The 22359-nt window shown below is 37.4% G+C and overlaps 5 protein-coding genes across 7 annotated transcripts; 4 read left to right on the top strand and 1 right to left on the bottom strand.

Moving 5' to 3' along the window:
- The first annotated feature begins 1625 nt into the window (after nucleotides 1–1625).
- LOC104704551 (uncharacterized) lies at nucleotides 1626–2324 on the top strand. The gene has a single exon (XM_010420616.2). The coding sequence runs from the start codon at nucleotides 1626–1628 to the stop codon at nucleotides 2322–2324; it is 699 nt and encodes a 232-aa protein (XP_010418918.2).
- An 11000-nt stretch (nucleotides 2325–13324) lies between these two features.
- Nucleotides 13325–15401, top strand: LOC104700995 (rRNA-processing protein fcf2). Its single transcript, XM_010416615.2, has 6 exons — nucleotides 13325–13597; nucleotides 13955–14188; nucleotides 14272–14332; nucleotides 14419–14496; nucleotides 14609–14721; nucleotides 15126–15401. Exons 2-6 carry the CDS (start codon nucleotides 13959–13961, stop codon nucleotides 15229–15231), a joined length of 588 nt encoding a protein of 195 aa, XP_010414917.1. The 5' UTR covers nucleotides 13325–13597; nucleotides 13955–13958; the 3' UTR covers nucleotides 15232–15401.
- A 43-nt stretch (nucleotides 15402–15444) lies between these two features.
- Nucleotides 15445–17297, top strand: LOC104700997 (uncharacterized). Its single transcript, XM_010416617.3, has 4 exons — nucleotides 15445–15764; nucleotides 15846–16006; nucleotides 16089–16277; nucleotides 16777–17297. The coding sequence occupies exons 2-4, from the start codon at nucleotides 15848–15850 to the stop codon at nucleotides 17149–17151; spliced, it is 723 nt and encodes a 240-aa protein (XP_010414919.1). The 5' UTR covers nucleotides 15445–15764; nucleotides 15846–15847; the 3' UTR covers nucleotides 17152–17297.
- On the top strand, nucleotides 16777–18945 carry LOC104700998 (UPF0603 protein At1g54780, chloroplastic). Its single transcript, XM_010416618.3, has 3 exons — nucleotides 16777–18098; nucleotides 18185–18377; nucleotides 18618–18945. Exons 1-3 carry the CDS (start codon nucleotides 17676–17678, stop codon nucleotides 18863–18865), a joined length of 864 nt encoding a protein of 287 aa, XP_010414920.1. The 5' UTR covers nucleotides 16777–17675; the 3' UTR covers nucleotides 18866–18945.
- A 48-nt stretch (nucleotides 18946–18993) lies between these two features.
- LOC104700999 (GDSL esterase/lipase At1g54790) lies at nucleotides 18994–21839 on the bottom strand. 3 transcript variants are annotated; one of them, XM_010416621.3, is made up of 5 exons: nucleotides 21428–21839; nucleotides 20042–20245; nucleotides 19774–19940; nucleotides 19408–19678; nucleotides 18994–19301 (listed from the first exon to the last, which is right to left on the bottom strand). In XM_010416621.3, exons 1-5 carry the CDS (start codon nucleotides 21663–21665, stop codon nucleotides 19033–19035), a joined length of 1149 nt encoding a protein of 382 aa, XP_010414923.1. In that variant the 5' UTR covers nucleotides 21666–21839; the 3' UTR covers nucleotides 18994–19032. The 3 variants fall into 3 exon arrangements, with proteins under 3 accessions (XP_010414923.1, XP_010414921.1, XP_010414922.1); XM_010416619.3 differs by lacking the exon at nucleotides 21428–21839 and adding an exon at nucleotides 20343–20835 and having other exon boundaries at nucleotides 19774–19943; XM_010416620.2 differs by lacking the exon at nucleotides 21428–21839 and adding an exon at nucleotides 20343–20803.
- Nucleotides 21840–22359: the final 520 nt, after the last annotated feature.

Below are 22359 nucleotides of genomic sequence, written 5' to 3' on the forward strand. Positions count from 1 at the left end.
TAATTTTGCAGTTTTACACAAAATTGAGTTTCAAAAAGAAGATTGCCACATGCACATATTCTTACAACGGCTAAAGTTAATTCAATAATTTCAGTTGAACTGCCAATCAAAACACAAGACCCTGTAGGATTTGAGCTTGTGGAGAAACACATGATGTATGGACCATGTGGAGAGGATCGCCCATCGTCATCTTGCATGGCTAATCAAGTATGTTCCAAAAAGTATCCACGCTCCTACACGAAATTCACAAGTATAGACAAGGTTATATTGTCTACCGTCAGCGCCATACCATTGACAACTTCGTCATAAAGGGAGGGAAAAAGCTAGATAATCAATATGTCATTCCACATAACATTGACATTTTGAAGAAATATGAGGCGCACATCAATGTCGAATAGTGCAACACGAAAAATGCGGTAAAATATTTGTTCAAGTATATCACAAAAGGAGTGGATAAGGCAACCATTTTGATTGAGAAAGGTTCGAAAATTACAACGACAAATGAAAATCCAGAAAGATTTGTCAAGGAAAGAGATGAAATCCAGGAGTATCTTGAAGACCAACAATTAGTGACTTACAAGAGTACACAGAAACTAGACCAAGTCCTATCTAGATATGATATTGAGAAGACGATGTTCACTGAGTGGATGGAAATGAACAAACGTTGTTAGGAAGCTGACATATATCGAATTCCCAAAATATTATATCTGGGATGTAGATGAGAAAGTGTGGCATCGCAGACGTCGTGGTAATAATTCAGCGGGAGTTACGACCATAGGCAGAATAGTTAATATTCATCCAAACACTAGGCAGCTATACTACCTAAGATTATTGGTCAATGTTGTCATAGGACCAACAAGCTACGACGACATACTGACAGTGGGTGTTGAGAAGAGAAAAAGTTATAAAGAAGCATGTAGGGCTAGAGGTATACTAGACAACGATATGGAGTGGCATAAAGTGATGGATGAGTCAACTCAATGGGCAACTTCAAATCAGTTACGTTATCTATTTGTCCTTTATGCTAATCTACTGTGAGGTGGCTAACCCATTACGTTTATGGGAAAACTTTTGCAAATCATTATCTGAAGGCATTATTCAAAAACAGCGATAGGAATTTGGATTTAAGAAGCTTACGTTAACGAAGAGGAACTGCAACAATATACTTTGATAGAAGTCAAATTACTTTTGCACCAACACGATCGTTCCCTCACAGATTTCCTAGAAATTCCAACGCCTGAAAAAAAAAATTCTGAAAGCCCTCGGCAACAGCTTGCTGAAACAAGAATCATTGTATGACAAACAAAAAAAAGAACACAAAGAGCATCAAAGACACTTCCAACTACTAAACAGTCAGCAGAGAATAGTTTATGATGCAGTTCTTGAATCAGTAGCCAACAAATCAGGCAAAATATTCTTCCTTAATGGACCTGGTGGAACTTGGATATTTTTTTTCTACAACACAATAATCGCAAAGCTAAGATCATCTAAACCAAGTGGTCCTACCTGTAGTGTCATCGGGCATCGCAGCATTGCTATTACCAGATGGTAGAACAACACATTCAAGATTTAAGATACCACTAAATCTCGCAGAAGATTCAATATGCGATATTAGCCCAAATATAATGCTAGCAGAATTGCTTCTTAAAACAGATCTGATCATATGGGACGAAGCGCCAATGTCTCATCAACACACGTTCAAAGCCCTAGATAGGACACTAAGAGATTTAATGTCTACGGAAGATTCAACAGCTAGCGAAAAAATGTTTGGTGGGAAAACTGTGCTTCTATGGGGAGATTTCTGTCAAATACTCCCAGTAATAACACATGGGACACGAGCAGATACAGTTCTAGCGTCTATAAGCAAGTTATATATATGGGAGGCATGCAACATTTATCACTTAGTAAAAAACATGAGAATACACCAGTCAGAAACAGGTTTTGCTACTTGGTTGCTAAGTGTAGGCGATGGAACAACCCCGGAGTGTGATCGTAACAAGGAAAATATGAATGACAAAGGAAAACAGGTGATCATTGGAAACAACTTCCTTCTGGAACCTACTGGAGATCCACTACAGCAAATTTCTCAAACATCAAGAAAGCCACAACTCGCCCTTCAAAGCAAAACTGAAGCCCTAACAGAAAGTGCTATTCTAACTCCAAGGAACGAAACAGTGGATGACATTAATGCATACATGTTAGCAGTATTAGAAGGAGAGTTAAAAGAATATTTCAGCTATGATAGCATCGGTAAGGCGGATACAATCGGGGACGACTATGGAGTATTTAAACTCCCTAGAGTATCCAGGCATGCCGAAACATAAGTTAAGTTTAAAACTTGGCGTCCCTATAATGCTCATGAGGAACATTAATCAAAAAAAAGGTCTATGCAACGACACGAGGCTAATAGCCACAAAACTGGGAGACCGAGTTATTGAAGGAAAAATACTTACCGGCACACACGCTGGAAATAAAGTTTTATTAAAACACTTATTTTAGAAATCTTCACTAGTAGTACATAACACACTTATTTTAAAACAAAACTATGAATCGTCAACCTAACAATCTTCCATAATACACAAGCATGCCATTAAATCGCACTTGAAGACATTACAATCAAACAAGATGGAGCAGCATAACTAAACCACCAACATATAGGTATTTTCATATAATTTTTTTTAAAAAACATAAACCCCAATATGTTCATAGGTACTCATAAGAGGATAATCTCAATGCAAACCAAAAAAATCAACTCCCACTCGCATGAACAACCACAAGAAAGTAACAGGAATCGTGGAAAGTATATGGGTAAATAAGAGTTACAAGTATATAATCACAACAGGAAGGAGAGAGAGAGATATCATACATCTTCACAGTCGACCTACATTTTTCTGTAAACGAAACTAAATAACTTTCTCTTTATTCTCCCATTAGGTGTCCCAAGACTATTTAAAGCGTGATTCAACAAAAAAGCCAACGCATACATATATGTATTAAAATAGCAACATATTCAGAATTCCCCAGCCCCCAGCTACACTTTCGCTATAAATGGTTAAGCTGAAGCATCAAAGTCACCTAAAAAAACATAAAAAACAACCTCAAATACTGGCTCATGTTCGTCCTATGAATTAGGTAAAAATTACATTAGAGTACGTTGTAGTTAACCTCTATGTCTCCTCAAAAGGAACCTCATTCATATTACCTAATAAAGTCATACAAACACTACTTCATTCCACAAATCTCAAATACCCAACACCGAAAACATATAAAATATCTTCCAAACAGGTGGGTTTAAAAAAAACCCCAAAAAGCTGAAAAAGGGACATAAATAATCAAAAGTATAACACACAAAATGACATAAGACCAACGAACATTAAAAAAAAATTACAAAAGACGGAAAAAAAAAACAAAAAGGAACCAACAAAATCAATGGGGCCTTCAATAATAAAACAAAATTCAGAGTAATCGAAGGCATGTTTAGTTTCATTCAAACAACCGAGACAAATGGAGATAATCTATATATAAAACACCCCCATATGAACCAGATCCAACTTCACTGAATCTAAATCTCGAAGGACCAAAATACAACAAAAAAAAAATGCCCGGGAGTATACATTCAATTGAGTCTAGCCGCAATACGGATCTCAGAACAGACAAACAAAAAAAACTAAACAAAACAAATTCAACAATAACCAAAACAAAAAAAACTTAATCAGCCGGAACTCAACACACCTTTGGTCCAAACAAAAGCAAAAACGAAAATATAAACACGGGAAAAAAAATTAAAAAGGAAAAAAGGCCAACGGACGAGTACAACTAAATGGGCTTCGATCCTTTAATCAACGAAATGTTTTAAAAACAACTCACCATCTATAAACAATAAATAACTTGACGCTAACCCCACAATGATAACCAAACATACACTACACCTCTAAATAGTTCTAACCCCAACACAATGGGCCACCGACATTACAAATTAAAGGGCCGTAATAATATCTAAACAACATAATTGATCTTAAATTCAGTAGCTAAGAACGACTTTCGTTTAGTCGGATGTGTTTCCCCAGTTCCCCAATATATAAATTCAGTAGCTAAGAAGGACTATTAAACTACAAAAAAACGAATCAACAAAACTTAATGAATATTACGAATAAATAGAAAATTAACGGCAAAGAATGAAGAAAGAATTCCAAAAACCAATAGTAACCAACACAAAACTCAAGACTCCAAACGGCTACGGCCACATATATATAAATAAACATTGTCATGCAACAAACAAACAAAATAAGAAGAACAAAAAAAAACCAAAACATGGGAGATGCACAAAATATCCAATGTACTTTTTCATATGAAACTATCAGCTCTACTAGGCAAAGATCCAATGAAATCATCTTCATGATCATAAGACCAAACACCGATCTAAACCACATCATCATCCACATCCCTTACATTCCAAACGGCAACAACCCTACATCGCCAACCTTGAGAAGCAACCTCCACTATCTTCTAACATATCATGAAATTGAAGAGAACGTGGCAACAAGAATGACAACAAGGTTCCTCCAATTCCTTATTGCAGTTCAAAGAACCGAACATCAAAGATGTAGGTTTATTGTTATATATTTCATAGTCACAGATTACACCTTCCATGCAAATACCATAATCGACACTGATGTACTCATCGCGGATCTAGAGAACTCCAAAAGACAACCAACAAAAACTGAAGAAAATGAAGCCTGCACTATTCGCCTAGAAACATTCAAAGGTCATGATGATATCAACACCCTCAAATGTAACCACATCTATCACAATGAATGAATAATCACATGGTTGTATGCAAACAAAAACTGTCCACTATGTAGGACAAAAATGGTCTAAATAGTGTTTTCTTCATTTTATCAAAAACTCTATTCTATCATTCACACAACTACAACATCTAAAAAAAAAAAAAATTATTAACAATAATCCTAAACTTAGAGAAAAAAATCTGATATTGCCTAACTTAAATATAAAAAAATAAATAAAACATAAACAAAAAATCTTATTATATAAAGCTTGGTTCTTAAAGTTAGTAGCTCACCAGATCGTGACACGTGTTAGTTTTAACGATCATAAATTAAAGTTAAAAACTCACCAGATCATGACACGTACATGTCAGTTTTAACGATTAAATATCAAAGTTAGTAACTCATCAGATCATGACACATGTCAATTTTAACGATCAGAAATCACATATCAAAGTTAGTAACTCATCAGATCGTGACAAGTGTCAAGTCTCGAAGGCAATTTGTTTGTTGTCTAATCTAAACAACTAAATAAAAAGATTTCTAGATATTACCACGTGTTTTCATCGTCGTTTCTTTGATTTTTGTTTTGTTTCTCAATTTCATAATGCATACTACGCAATCTTTGACTTTGAAATATATGTTAACAATATGCATAATAACTAAGGTTTTTGGGATTAACAAATTTCTCACGTTGTTATTATTATTTATATTAATTTGCAGGATAGGTAGCATAAAAAAAAGATGAATACATAAATGCAAGATAACAACAAAGATTATATAACACTATATCAACTAAACATAAAGCGTTCTTGTCGTCGAACGATAGTACGTCTTACAAGAAAGTGGGCAGCAAGAAATTTTTAAAAAAACATTGCGCTCATTGGAATAAATTTTCTCATAAAATAGAAAAAGGGTTAAGGAAAATATAAAAAATATTATTAATTCTAAAAAATGTAAATACTCACTTCTATATAGACATAGATCGTCTCATATTATTCATCTAACAAAATAATTTCTTCAAAAAATATTGCTTTCAACTTTGTTATATTAGTCAAACTTTTTTAAAAGGAAGTCAAATTTTCCTTAATTTTTTAAACCAAAATATACTCTTACTTTCTACCTTTTCAGTTTGGAATAGGTAAGATTAATATATTGAACCAAAAAAATAGAAGGTTAATATATGCATCTTCTTTTTCTAATACTGTATTTTAAAATTTATCGTAGTAGTTTTAGATTGTTTTATTTAATTTATATTTTCAACTTTGAATTATTTGAGATTTATATTACTGTGCTTATAATTTTCTATTATTTCATTAATTATGTCAAATTAGTTTTCTTCTAATTTTTCAATCTTGATTGGTTGGTCATAGACCTTTTTTTGTGCAAACATAATTGTTACCATTCGTTCAATCTCAAAAGTCAAAATGAGATAAATAGGAGAATGTCATCAACCTAATGGTTGGATAAAATAGGCTAATCAAACACAAGCCTACAACAAACATAGATAGATTGGAAAAACATAAATCGTTGTTGATAAATCCATAGGAGCTTGGAGACAGAGGCTACATCATGGTGTGTCAAAGAAACTTCTATGAATACATTAGGAAATTTAACATTAATTACTATCAAAAGATTTTGTGACGTTGGAAAAGGGTCTTTAGTTTTATTGGTTGTTGGAGCAAGCCACTTTGAGATAGCTAAAAACGTGAACATGTTCTCTCCATACAGGAGGAGGGCAGAGCCGAGGTTCTCTCTATGATGGAAGAGGTTGGACGCAAGGTTATCTCCCCAATGGAGGAAAGTAGGGGAGGTTGGACGCAAGGTTATCTCCCCAATGGAGGAAGGCGAAGCGAATGTTCTCTCCTTGAAGCGAAGGTTCTTTCCATAGTGAAGAAGGTTGGATGCAAGATTCTCTCCATAAGGGAGGAGGACAGAACCGAGGTTCTCTCCATAAGTGTATTGTGAAGTAATTTATTTTTTATTCAAAATATTTTTTGAACCAATAAATTTAGTGATCAAAGAAACTATACAAAAGTGAATGTAAAGAGACATATAATAGTTGACTTAATTTGTTTATCTAGACATTTTCTAGATAGTGGTAAATAATATATTTGTAACATACAATATACCTAGGTATAAAAAATACATTTTTAATGGTAACATACATAAAAGATTTGTATATAGATATAAATAATTGTATTATAGCAAAAAAAAAAATTATAAATAATGTACAATAAATTTTAGTATCTCTTTTTAAATTTAATTTTATTTACAAAACTTTATATATATAAGATCAGATAACAATACCTCAAAAGATAATTCAAAAACAAAATCAATACAATAAAAACACAATATGTTTCTCTCCAGTGCTTACACATCAGCATTTTGGTGAAATATAAAGCTGACACATCAGCTTATTTGTTTACCAATGAAAACATTTCATTAATACAGCTCATATCTCTCAGCTAATAATTATTATTTCCTGTTCCACATCAGCATTTCTAGATTTTTGGGAACTAACAAATCATTTAAATTGTGTAACCAATTAAATTATGAGAAATAATAAACATCATCAATGATTTTGGAAAACAATTTGAAACAACGCTTCCCGTTTTTTTTTAATATTAATTCACTAGTGGTCCCATACCCACTAACAACCTAGCAACAATCAACAACAGCGGATAACAAACAATTCCATTAAACCAATAAGAATTCCAACAATAACAATCCAATAACCAACAATGCAATAACCAAGTTCCAACATCCTACAATGTTCTATCAACTCAACACTAGCAACCTAACAATAGCTAGACCACAATCAATCAAGTCCCTAGAACATCCTCCTCCTCATCGCCCTGATTCCACGATCACACTTTGCCTTTACCTGCACCACAAACACAAATTGCAATGCATGAGTATTTTATAAACACTCAGTAAGGCAATCCTCCCATCTACTAGGCTATACACACAAGCAATAGAGACATCTCTAACCATCAATAAACAATCAACAATAACAAACCAGGACTCAGCATCGACCCACACCAACATGCATCGACCGACACCAGTTGGAGGTTGCGTCGACCGACGCAAGATCTGCATCGACCGACGCAAGATCTGCATCGACCGATGCTCCTATTGCATCGACCGACGCATGCTCGACATAGCACGAAAACCCTATATTTTATGCCCCGTCCTCACATTTGCATCGACCAACGCACAAAATGCATCGACCGGTGCAATGCCGAGCATCGTTTTTCCCCGAAGCTTCTCGTCGGATCTTCGTTCCTACAACCACAAAACTCGATCCCCAGCCACAAGAAAACTTCCCAACGTCCCAAATAACAAACTAACAAGCCTAACCACACATAACAAGCAAATCATAGATATCTCTAGCTTAGATAAGCCATGGTCATGCACTTACCTTTGCCACAGAAGAAATACGACCCAAACACAGGAAGAAAACGCTCCTAGGAAGTTCCTACCACGATCTAAGCCTCAGATCTCGCAGGAAAACGCCACAAACTTCCAAAATCTCCCAAAAATGCTTAAGAACTGATAAGACCTCTTTTCTCTCTGGTTTTTTTCCCAAAACGGTTGAACTCGTCGAATGAGACAAAAACACGACTTAAGGGTTTTCCCTAACCTAAAACGCAGCGTTTAACTTAACTCGTTCGCAGAAAACTGAACCTGCATCGACCGATGCACTATATGCATCGACCGATGCAATCCTCTAAACCAAGATTTCGGTTCGCGGATGTTACAATTCTCCCCCACCAACAAGGATTCGTCCTCGAATCCCGCAGCACCATCCATCCGCCAAGGACTCCCGCACGTGCTCCGACCGGACTGAACACCGTCAGCCAAGGTTTCCTGTGCAACTGTCGCAAAAGCCTGCACACCTCCGACTGAACCTCGAGGTCTCCCTCTAGCCAATATACTTACATCCAAGACGTTATTAGCTCACAACTCAGTGCTCCCCTCGTCCGTGGTCGCAACCAACGAATCATGTCGGCTCGCTATTAGGCTAACCACCTTAATCTACGGCATCCAGGAAGTCACTCACACACACTCCCCCCACTCTCAGGTCGCAACCCTCGAGACATATCGGCTCACTGCCGAGCCGCGGCTCACAGCTACGGTATCCAGGGAGTCTCAAAATCCCGCTCTTGGGTCGTCACCCTAAAGCGCACTCTCGGATTATCATCCGAAGCAAACATACCACTCCCACTCTCTGGCCACAAAGTCCATCGAGCTATCGGTATCACATGAGTTGGGCCCACACGGCTTTGAGCAAACAAGTCTGATGTCATCAAGTATCTCCCGACTAGATCTACCTCAACACTTCCGCAAGAACATCGCAATGTCCTATGGCTAACAGTCGCCATAAAGGCTACCGAGACATCACAAAGACCCTAAACACGTCACAAAAGCCACACCAACGTCCCCAAGGACCGCCACTAGGCCACAAAAATGTCCAAAAGAACCGCCACAAAGGCAACAAACGTCACTGGGACCACCGACACTGTATCCGGCATCACTAAAACCACCACCAAGGTACATATCCCGTAGGATCATCACACTTTCCACAAAAATCTTTCCATTTTTAGAAACTTTCTAATTATAGAAACCTGAGCTACCTCTCTTAGCACCGTGACCTCACCAATCAAAAACCCATCAGAGCTGATCATCTCATATGTGACCACTCATCCGGTCAACCTTTAACATTCCCGCCACTCCATGCATTTCACATCCCCTTTCCAAAAATAGACAAGTCTTAACTATTCATAGAACTTTCTATTTATGGAAACTTTCCTTTTATAGCGACCTTCTATTTATGGAAACTTTCCATATATAGAATTCCCGAGCTATTTCCTTCCCACTTGTTTCACAATTCCCAAATCCAAAGAACTCCAATTTTATTAAAACCTCAAATGCAATAATCGTTTACATAATGAAAATACATAATGAAAGAAAGAAACCAAAAGCTAAAACTAAGCGCCGGAATGGGCACCCGGTCCTCCCTTCGGCTGTGCCACAACCTCCATCATCTGCCTCCACTTAGGACAAAAAGGCCTGATATGCCCCTCCTCCCCACAATGATAACACAATCGACGATAGTCCTCCGAGTCACCTTTTTTTGGACAGCTTGCCAACCTGTGATTCGTGCTCCCGCACCCATAACATCCCTGACCACCTAGGTTTGCCACCGTCGTCTCTTCCCGCCTCCTCTTGCGCCTTTTCTCTGACTTGCTATCCTTGCTTGGAATGCCCGGCTCCAATGTCTCCTCAATATGAACTGCTAGACTGACCACCACTAACTGTGACCTCAAATCATCCTCGATCCCGGCTGCAATCTCCACCAGCTCCGCTCTCGTAGCATAGCTCCTCACACTGCACCGAGTCCTCAGGTCATCCCGTAGAGCCAACAAAAACCTCCTCACCTGAGCTGACTCTGGCTCCCAAGCTCGGCCTGCATACCCCACAAGCCGACTTAACTCTACATCCAACTCCCGCACTGTACGGTCCCCCTGAGTCAACCCCAAGAACCGTGCCTCCATGCGATCAAGAGCCTCCTCTGAAAAATACTTGGAGTTAAACTCCCTCACAAAATCCACCCAATTCATATCCCGCTGCACCCTCCGTGCTGTCACCGACCTCCATCACACACGTGCATCACCTGATAAGTAGTGCACTGCCAAATCCACCCTAAACTAGTCAGGACACCGAAGCGACCGAAAAAGATCCTCCATCCGCTCTCTTCACTCATCCGGTACACTCGGATCCATACCTCCCAAGAAAGACCTCGCTCCCACTCGCTGCAGCTGCACCATCATCTGCACATACTAAGCGTCCACTACCTCAGCCCCCGGCTGCACAGCTGCCTGCAAACCCGCCATAGGCTGCACCGTTGGAACCTGCCCACCAACCATTGGCGGCACCACTGGAACCTGCCAACCAACCACTGGCGGCACTACTGCTGGAAGCCGCGCCAAAACCTGAGCTAGCAAGCCCATCAAGACATCCTCCCTACCTGAAGCACCCTCCGCTGCAACCCCCACACCCAGGGCAACACCGTGACTGACTCCGAGCCCATCCGCCCTGCCGTCACCCAAACCAGCCTGGTCTCTAGACACACTAGGATGAACCTGTGACTCCGCTACCTCCTCACTGGCCATGCTCTGGGTCACACTCTCACTGGCCTCGAGAACCTGACCCCGTCCCCAACCACAACCACGACCACGTCCATGACCACGACCACGCCTGCGACCAACAACATCCCCACCTCTAACCATCTGCACTACCCAGAACAGAAGGCTAAGCACAAAATTCAAAACCGCACACAAAACACACATCTTACCGTGGAATCTCATTGAAGGCTCGAAGAGGATGTTCTAGGACCTCATGCCACACACAATTGACTAACTCACATAATCAACTCTAGCATGAAATCCTAAACATCAACAGCAAAAACACAGTGAACCCTAGACCTAGAACCGTAAGGGCTCTAATACCAAAATGAAACAACCCTTCCCGTTTTTTTTATATATTAATTCACTAGTGGTCCCATACCCACTAACAACCTAGCAACAATCAACAACAGCGGATAACAAAAACAATTCCATTAAATCAATAAAATTCCAACAATAACAATCCAATAACCAACAATGCAATAACCAAGTTCCAATATCCTACAATGTTCTATCAACTCAACACTAGCAACCTAACAATAGCTAGACCACAATCAATCAAATCTCTAGAACATCCTCCTCCTCATCGCCCTGATTCCACGATCACTATTTGCCTTTACCTGCACCACAAACACAAATTGCAATGCATGAGTATTTTATAAACACTTAGTAAGGCAATTATCCCATCTACTGGGCTATACACACAAGCAATAGAGACATCTCTAACCATTAATAAACAATCAACAATAACAAACCAGGACTCAGCATCGACCGACACCAACATGCATCGACCGACACCAGTTGGAGGTTGCGTCGACCGACGCAAGATCTGCATCGACCGACACAAGATCTGCATCGACCGATGCAAGGCTAACTTGCATCGACCAATGCTCCCATTGCATAGACAGACGCATGCTCGACATAGCACGAAAACCCTAGATTTTACGCGCTATCCTCGCATTTGCATCGACCGACGCACAAAATGCATCGACCGATGCAATGCCGAGCATCATTTTCCCCCAAAGCTTCTCCCCGGATCTTCGTTCCTACAACCACAAAACTCGATCCCCAGCCACAAGAAAGCTTCCCAACGTCCCAAATAACAAACTAACAAGCCTAACCACACATAACAAGCAAATTAGATATATCTCCAGCTTAGATAAGCCATGGTCATGCACTTACCTTTGCCACAGAAGAAATCCGACCCAAACACAGGAAGAAAACGCTCCTAGGAAGTTCCTACCACGATCTAAGTCTCAGATCTCGCAGGAAAACGCCACAAACTTCCAAGAATCTCCCAAAAACGCTTAAGAACTGATAAGACCTCTTTTCTCTCTGGTTTTTCTCCCAAAATGGCTGAACTCGTCGAATGAGACAAAAACACGACTTAAGGGTTTTCCCTAACCCAAAACGCAGCATTTAACTTAACTCGTCCACAGAAAACTGAACCTGCATCGACCGATGCACTATATGCATCGACCGATGCAATCCCCTAAAACAAAATTTCGGTTCGCGGATGTTACACAAATGTTTAAATTTATAGCCTAAATTTAAACTAAATTAATAAATTATTTACAATTTTTTACAATTTTCAAAAATATAATAATATGAACTAAGTATATTAATAATTGTATGTCGTATCAATATTTTCCAAAAACAAAAATTTAAAATTATAGCTTAAATTTTAAATAAATTAATAAATCATTTATAACTTTTAAAAATATACTAATGTTAACCAAGTATAATAATAAAATCAATTCAACATAAGTATCATATTAGTAAAGTATAATATTAGTCAAATGGAAATATAATACAAATAAAATAATAATATAATAGAAATAGAATATAAATTAAGATTAACCACGAATAACATAAAAGAAAACTAAAGTAAAACTATGTTTGTGTATATTGACTTACATGGAATTATTATCAAACAAAACAAAACAATTAGGTTTAAAAAAAGAACAAAAAAAAGAAATAAATAACTTCTCTCATAACAAAAAAAAAACTATAAAAATTATGTGATTAAATTTGTATAAACTACAAAAATAATACACCATAAAATCAAGCTACACTAATATATCTCCCACAATAATTAAATAAAATAAAGTTTGAGATTAGTGTTGATAGTGATTTTATATATAAGAACACCAACTAATGATAAATTGAAAAATATTTAAGTTCCAGAATTAAAGGTTTTATATTTTAGTTTAAAATCAGTGATTTAAAATTACTTTGACAATCAACCTAATTGCTATGTTATTCAATAATTTGATATATCTAATAAATTGTTACAAATAGTCTTACCTAGTGTAATTAAAACCCGACGGGTAGGGCAGTATAATTCCTAGTTTACAAAAAAGAAGACGAGGGAAAGCTTAAATACGAGACAATATAGAGCAAATTGGGCTTAAACACTAAGCCCACGAAGGCCCACTCTCTAAACTTCCGGTTTGTATCATCTTTCCAATCTCATCGATCGCTAACCCTAAAAATCCAGTCTCCATCTCCAGTGAACTCCATTGATCTCTAACACTAAATCTACTCATCCCTGGTTCACTTTCTACAGCTTTTGCGTCGGCCGAAACCCCTTTGAAAGATATCTCGACAAGCTGATTTGAGGTAACTCTCGACAAGTTTCTGAGTTTTTGTTTCTGGAGTTGCAAATCAAATTGTTTTCTCTTGTCTTCTCACGCTTCCAGTTCCGGGTTCAGATTATTTTCTGTGTTTTGCTCTGCTTCGAATTTCAAAATTTGGTTTCTTTTTTTTTTTTTCTGCCCAAGTTCGATGGAGGCCGTTTTGAGTTACTTTACTTTGACATTTATCTGTTGATGATGTTGATATCATGATGATGTTATTTTGATTATGATGATGCTAATCATTGGCATGGCAACACCTTCATCGGGTTAGCTTTCGTATTGATTTTCCTCATGGTTCATATTTTCTGAAAATTGTGTGAAATTTACTTTGTCAATGTAGAATAATGGCAGAGACTAGTAAACCATTGATCGGTCTTAAATGGGAACCAAAGCTTCCAGGCTTATCCTTAGACTTGAAAACTGCTGGTTCCACTTCAAGCAAAAGAGCTGAAAGCACTTCTCTCTGGACGTCTAACTCAGAGCTTGTTGATGGTCTTTGTCTTCCACCTACTGATCCAAAGAAGATTAACAAGATGATTAGAAAGCAACTCAAAGACACTACTGGTTCAGACTGGTAGCTTCTCTTTCCACCCACTCTGATTATATTTACCCGTTTTGTTTGTGATTTAAATTGTGTGTTTTCAATACTGTGCATAGGTTTGATATGCCTGCTCCAACAATGACTCCTGAGTTGAAAAGAGATCTTCAGTTGCTTAAGGTAAAATAGCTTCATTGCTTTTTTTTGTTGTTGTCTATTTTGGTTTCAACGTCCTAACACCTTTCTAATTGTATCTATTATTGTAGTTGAGAACTGTGATGGATCCTGCTCTACACTACAAGAAGGCTGTTACGCGGTCTAAAATAGCTGAGAAATATTTCCAGGCAAGTTTCAAGAACGGCAAACTAGATCAAAGATATCAATTTTTGTTTTGGTTTCTGTCTTCTTACACCAACTCTTGTTGTTTCCTATGTTTCAAAAAAAAAAAAATAACAGATTGGCACAGTAATTGAACCATGTGCAGAGTACCATAATAGATTGACAAAGAAGAATAGAAAAGCAACTCTTGCTGATGAGTTGCTGTCGGATCCCAAAGCTTCTCAGTACAGGTTAGTTACTACCATTGCCAATTCAGAAACAATGTATAGCAAAAAGCTTAAATTCTGTATCATAAACAGTAGCGCGTGTCTTTTTCGGTTAACTGGTTGCAAAACCTTTAGTTTGTGATACGTTGAGTTAAATTCTTCTAACTCTGGACTTGATAATGGAATTGGAAGTATGTGGCTATGTTAATCTTAGAAGTTTTTAGCCCTTGTCCTGGTGTGTATAATGTTTGTTTCACTTCCATCGCTAACGTTTCTGTCAAGTATTATGATAGGTGTTAGACTGGTGGTATAAATGTGTGGTTATTTATTCAAATAGTGTAATAGGAATTTGTGTCTTTGAGAAATGAGATGTTGTAGCTAAGAGTCTTTGCTAAGTGAATGTGTTTGTGTTGCTTATGGTTTTACAGGAAGCGTAAAGTTAAGGAGATTGAGGAGAAGAGTAGAGCAGTTACGAATAAGAAATGGAAGAAAAAAGGAAACCAATCCAAGAACACAAAGCAAAGAAGGAACTGAGTTACTTTTGTTAGAGTGTATGATCATAGTTTTGGGACACATTTGTCTATTTTGATCATTAGTATTGGACTCACTTTTCTTGTGGTGGTGCTATAGATTCACCTTACGATTGTAACGACTCTTGTTGTTTATGAGCTTCGCTTAAAAAGGATTTGTGCTATTATTGGTTACAGCTTTTCCATAAGTGAGAATATGTTGAAACTGGTGCTCTTTATGTCATGTATTTCAAAAACTAAAACCTTGTCTAGAGCTACTAACTGGGACAATGGTTTCAGCAAGACTGCTGTAATTGAGTCCTAGTTTATGTCATATGTTTAAAAAACTCACATATGAACCAAAAACAAATGCCCTGTATCATCACTCATCAGGGAGTTAACGTAACGTATCTTAAAGTTTTGGGACTATTGGTGGATTATTTTAAAGTATAGTGGTCAATTATATAATATAAGAAAAAAGTTTTGCCTCATCGACGCCGTCGTCCATTGTTGCAGACAGTTCCATCAATTAGGGTTTTCGTCGGCCGGCACTTCCAGGTGATTTTCGATGATATCTTATTTCAAAACCCTAAATTCATCGAATACGAATACGAATTGATTTGAAATCTTTTCTCATAGGTATGGGGTCGCATGAGCAATCTCCTGAGCAAAGTGGTTCGAGCAGTGTTGTATCTAAGAAAGTTTCTGAGATTTGGCAGCGGATGAACGAAGGAGTTCCAAATAAGCGGTTCAATATTGTCGCCTCAACCGCTTTGCCCGCTACAAAACCAGCTAATAACGTGAGATTTCTTTTCATGCTATCTCTCTTTTGCGTTTTGAATGGTATGTTTTGGGATTTTGAATATTTTTTTATGATTGTAGAATTGGAAAAGTTATCTTGGCGTGGATGGGAAGAAGAAGGATCATTGCGTTTCGAATGTAGCAAAGGAAGATAGTGTTTTGAATCATACTTGTAGTGAGGAGGCTAAGAGTATTGCTGCTGCTGCTTTGGCTGCTGTGAGAAACGCTACTGCAACCGCTGCAGCTGCTTCCAGCCGGGGAAAGATTGAGGTCAGTTGTTTCAATTTATGATATTTTATATCAGCGCTTTGGAATTAAGCAGATGGATTGAAATCTCTTTGCCAAGTTAAAACTGTAGTTTGATTTTGAACCTTTTTTGATCTGCAAATAAAGCTCGCTATTGTTAAAATCGAAGGTTCTTATCACTTGTTTGGAACTAGGAAGATAGATTGTGTAGGACTAGAATAAAATATAGTTTGTTCGAACCTTTGTGATTCGTTGGCTTTTTTAGAAAAAGCTGTCTTTTGGCTCGGTATTGTTAGAGATCCTATCAGCTCTTTGGATTAGCAAGAAGATGGATTGAGGACTAGAATCTCTGTCTCAAGTTAATATGTGGTTTGATTGAACCTTTCTTGATGGAATCTAAAAGAACATGTCAGCTGTTTGGAACTAGGAAGAATGGATGGTGTTGGACTAGAATCTAATTAGTTGCACTTGCTTGGTGAGCATTCATTTGGTTAATGTATATGTTCTTCTCGATCACTTCCAGATAACTGAGGTCAAAGACTTTGCGGGTCAAGAAATCGAAGTAAAGCGGTTAGTGGAAGCGGATTCAAAAGAAGCACTGGACCGAGGAAACAAAGGCTCCTCCTCCTCCTCGGCAGCGCCTTCAGCGGTTGATGCGGTTCTTGAGCAGATCAAGAAGAAACAAAAGCTGAGTGTTTTGGACAAGACGAAGAAAGACTGGGGAGAGTATAAGGAGGAAAACAAAGGTGTTGAAGACGAACTAGATAAGTACAAGAAAAGCTCTGACAAGTATCTCGACAAAGTCAGTTTCTTGGAGAGAGCTGATTACAGACAGTTTGAGAAAGAGAGAGACGCTCGTTTAGCTCTTCAGTCCAAGAGAAGACACGATGATGTCTGAAATGTGAACACCGACTCTTTTAACCTTCTTCTTATTCTGCTGTAAGTAAAGTAATCTTGTTTTCTTCTCTCTTAGAGAAGTGATCTTAGTAAGACTTTTGTAGCATTTTCTCAAGTGATTTGGTCACATTCTTTGCAGAGTCTAAACCGATTCCTCGTTTTCTTGGTTGATTCGGATTTATCTTTTTTGTTTTATGTCGCTCGAGTTAAAAAAAAAAAAAAAAATCTTGTGGCATTTCATGTTTATTCGAAATAAATTTTTTTGTTATATATTCTTGGGTGGTTTTATTTATTTTTTTCATAGTTTTTCTAGTATTTGATAGCTTTAGTAATAGTCAACAACAAAGCGCCACGTGGGAGAATTGTTAAGTTCTGTTGGCACAAAAATGTGGTGGAAATAAAAACATTATCCAGAAAATCTAACATTTCGACCAATCCTTCACTTCCTTTGACGATCCAAAACATAACACAAGAAAATGCATCAAAATCTCCATCTCTGAAACTCAAAACTCATCTCTGAACTCAATGGAGACCCTTCTCTCCCCTCGTGCACTTTCTCCTCCTCTCAACTCCAAACCCTCGTCCACTCTCCAGACAAAACCCACTTCACATTCCTTGTCTCTCTCATCAAAACCCACCACATTCCCCGGTCCTAAACACCTCTCCTTTACCCGGATCACTAAACAGGAATCGAGAAATTGGTTAACAGATGCAAAGCAAGGTCTAGCTGCTTTAGCTCTATCACTAACACTCAGTTTCTCACCTGTTGGCGCTGCTTTGGCCTCTGAGTTCAATATCCTCAACGACGGTCCTCCAAAAGACACTTACGTAGTGGACGACGCTGGTGTTCTAAGTCGAGTGACGAGGTCAGATCTTAAGAAGCTTTTGTCTGATCTTGAATACAGAAAGAAACTGAGACTCAATTTCATCACTGTCCGAAAGCTCACTGTGAGTTTCTTTTTTCTTGTTCCTATAAATTTTGTTTTTTAGTAAACCGGAAGTTGAACTGGAACCGGTTTGGTTAAATTATGCAGAGTAAAGCAGATGCTTTTGAGTATGCAGACCAGGTTTTGGAGAAATGGTATCCTTCGATTGAAGAAGGTAACAACAAGGGTATTGTTGTTTTGATCACAAGTCAGAAGGAAGGAGCTATTACTGGTGGTCCTGCTTTCATTGAAGCTGTTGGTGAAAACATTCTTGATGCTACCGTCTCTGAAAATCTTCCCGGTATGGTTGGTTCTCTTGGTCTAGTGTAGTGTTAGAATTTTGATGCAGCATCTAGTGCACAAAACTAGTGGTCTTCAATCAGGCTTTTGGTTCGGATTTTTCGGTTTATAAATAATAGGTACCAAAGTAGAACCGAGTCTAGTGTTAAAATCGTTTGCATTAGGTTTTAACCAACATTATAGTAACTATATGTTGAATTTGAGTTGGAACTGATAAGTATTTGAATGTATGAGGGTGCAGTACTAGCAACGGACGAAAAATACAACGAGGCAGTATACAGCAGCGCAAAAAGGTTGGTTGCAGCAATAGACGGTCTCCCAGACCCTGGGGGTCCAGCAGTGAAGGATAACAAGAGAGAATCAAATTTCAAGACGAAAGAAGAAACAGAAGAGAAGAGAGGACAGTTCAGTCTTGTCGTTGGAGGATTACTTGTAATTGCCTTTGTAGTTCCCATGGCACAGTACTTTGCTTATGTCTCCAAGAAGTAAAAGTAACTCAGGTTCACTCTCGTAAACCAAACCGATCAGGTCAGAACTCGGTTAATTATTTTGTTACGGTTTCTTGATAATTGGTTCATTTGAGCAGTATAAGTAAATAATGACAGAAAACTAAAGAATGAATGAAACCAACTGATTGTAATTATAAACAGCATTTTCTAAAATTTTAAGCTTAGAAAAAATGGCATTTGGTCTGGAAACGGCGGATCGGAATACTTCCCGGTTAATATTTGAGATGACACGAAGTGGTTTGCGGCTTCGGTATAGTGAATTCCATCCCAGTTAATGTACTCAGAACTGTCGTTGCAAGCTTTGGCCGTTACTGATATCCCATCAATGACTTTAGTTTGGCCACATGTAATGCGGCTATCGTAGTTTAAGGGCGCCCCTCCGACTCCACAACACGCCATTAACGGATTTTCAAAACCTAAAACAATCAAAATTTTGTTATAACCAACATCCTCAAGAATCAAGATGGTGAAGATTTATATGTAGTTTGGAAATTTAAATTATATATAGCGAAAAATGCTTACCAAATCGGGAATAATTAGCGATGAGGTTAGATTTGATAGAGAAGATATCAACGTAGGTAACATTTGAATCAGGGAATTGGGCTTGAAATTTGTTGGACAGAGCATGTAGTTGAAGATTGAATAGTTTGGCTGCTTGGTTATGGGAACTAACACAACCAAACTCATCAAGCTTTGTTGGATCTGTCCCAAACTTGGCAATATTTTGAGCTAAACATCCCAAAGGCCCTGAGTTGTGTATCCAAAAGTTTCTGCCACCTTCCTCATACAGCCTCTGCCAAATTAAATTTTCAGAAATTGTTAGTCTAGTTTGCATGAGTCGGTCCGGTATTTAACGAAAATAAAAGTTAACAATATATAGTGGTATACCTTGAGTCCAAGTTCAAAAGTTTCAAGAATGGATGGAATAGAGGCAAGAACTTGGTCAAGAGACTTGGAGTAGAAGGCACCAGCTATATCATTTTGGCCTATGTCAATCATGTATAGTCCTTTTGAATAATAATCAAGTGGTGGTAAGTACTTTTCATATCTCCTTCCTACTAAAACATCAAAAACAATATTTACTTCATTTACACTTCATATAATGTATACGCATCCGTCACATCTCACCAACAACATATTTTCAAATCAACCCCACCTGTTTTAGAAAGCAGTTCAAGTGACCTAGTTTTGAACCGGATGAACTGAGAGATTTGAAGATCAAAGGAGAAGGGAGAGACCGATGTCGGGTTTGCGGGAAGAATGGTGGATCCTGCTGCTGCAAAGTTACACCCTTTTTTGAAATTTGGTAAACCTAATGAATCCAAATATGGATTTAGAAATGGCATGTCCATTGCATCCACTGCGCAAAACAGAAAAACACATATCAAAACATATGGTATGAAGAGAAATGCCAAATCAAATAAGCCATTTCAATGAAAGAATAACGTTATGTATACATAGAAAATCGACAATAAGACGGCCATCACAATATCTTCCCGAAGGAAGGTTGAAGTAAGTTTGGCCATAGGGAGGGTTAACAGTTTCAATCCCGGCGGATATGAGATTGCCCGTGTCGGAATTCGAGTCCCCTAAGTTGATGATTGCCGGATATTTTAGGATTGTAGAGAGAGATGAGGGCAAGAAGGAAATGAAGATGAAGAGTACAATGGAGAGATTGTTTACTATGGGAGCCATTGGGATGAAAACAAACAGCCATATCATTTGTAATCAAGCCAACGATATAAATTGTCTACAACAACTTTGAAACTTTTCGTTAATATTTTATTTATATTTATTTAAATTGAACGCAGGTCCGATTCAAAAATGTAAAATATAAGATTGCTTCGACGTTGCTTCGTAAGAAAGATTTGTTTCAAAAAAAATCGAGATTAAATTAGGGGCATCATTAGTTTGGACCGTTTGGTACCGAACGAAGAAAATTCGACTCGTACGTTAGTGTCCTTGAGTTTTCATAAAATTTAGCTAATGAGAGAGTTAGATTGTGCCTTTTTTTTTTTTTTTTGGTGGATTGCAATTTCGATGACAATAACCATGTACATTATAAACGAAAGTATATGATCAAACTTTTCCCCAAAAAAAATGTATATAATCAAACAAGAAATTCTTTAATTAAAACATATAGATATGAAAATTTTATAATTTGTGTTTATTCTTACGGTTTGCAAATGTTATTTTAATTATAAAAAATGAGATTTTATGTTTTTATTCAATCTGAACGGGTTTTTTTTCCCTTCAAATTAGTGGATTGATGAGTATGAGTAGGTTCAAAAAAGAAATTCTTTTATTTATTTATAAAAATGTAAAGTATGATTGATGAGTTCTATCTAGCTCTCTCCTTTCACAAAACTAACAAAAAATTTGGTGCAACATGACTACATGACCGAGTAACCTGAATATGTAAACTCAACGTGTACCTACTGGTTAAAATAAAGTTGGTGTAAGAAGACACGATATCCAGTACATAATATTGTTGAATACTATTATAAAAGAGACATTGTAAACTAGAAAGGATCGGACTTACTTAGAAAATCTATAAGGAGACGTCCATCGCAGAATCTTTGAGAAGACGTTTTGAAGGAATTTTGTCCGTAAGGAAGGTCAAGACGAATGCCGAGGCCAGCAACTAGATCACCGGTATCGGAATTGGAATCTCCAAAATTAAAAGCAGAAAGATAATTGAAATCAATAGAGTTTGAATTCTGTATATACAAGATAAAAAATACGATGACATAGAAAATTTTCATCTTAGTTATATTCATGAGCTCTTTATTTGTTGTTTTAAATTGGCTTTGAGATTTATAGTTTCTATTTGTCCATGTCTTTTTTATATGTGTTGATGCTTTAAATTGTGCAAAGAGGAAAACACTATACAAGCAAGATTGTTGCTTTGAATCTCGCTTGCAAGTCTTACTTACTATGTCTGTATATATTTATATGATGACTCACAGGAACACATTTGATTGTTAAGTAAATTAGCAAAGTTTTCTTACAATAGTTTCTTACCCTTACATTAACCATTTCTTTCCGACCTTTGATGATATGCTTGAATGAGATCTTTTCCCTTCAAAAGTACATATATAGAAAGATAAAAAATTGTTGAAATGTTGATCAACAAAGAGTTACAATTTTTAGAAAAACATTTGAATAAGTCTAGATTGAGCACACCTCAAACCAACGCCATATACAAAAACTTGAAAACATAGGAAACGAAAGCATATCTTCCAATAAAGTTATTTACTCTATTACTAAGGAACTTATGAGGGAATGAAAGAATGTTGCTTAATAGATTTTGACATACACTGTTATTTATTTGAGAACTAATTATAATTTTGTACTGTATTCTCGATATTATAAATATAAAATAGCAAAAGTGTTAAGGATATATAGAAAGGTGGTTTCGGCGGATTCATGGCCCATTGAAAAACATAGATTCCTGGTTTTGTAAAGTTTGGT

This window comes from Camelina sativa, chromosome 7 (genome assembly GCF_030686135.1).
Source record: "Camelina sativa cultivar CO46 ecotype springtype chromosome 7, ASM3068613v1".
Taxonomy (NCBI): domain Eukaryota; kingdom Viridiplantae; phylum Streptophyta; class Magnoliopsida; order Brassicales; family Brassicaceae; genus Camelina; species Camelina sativa.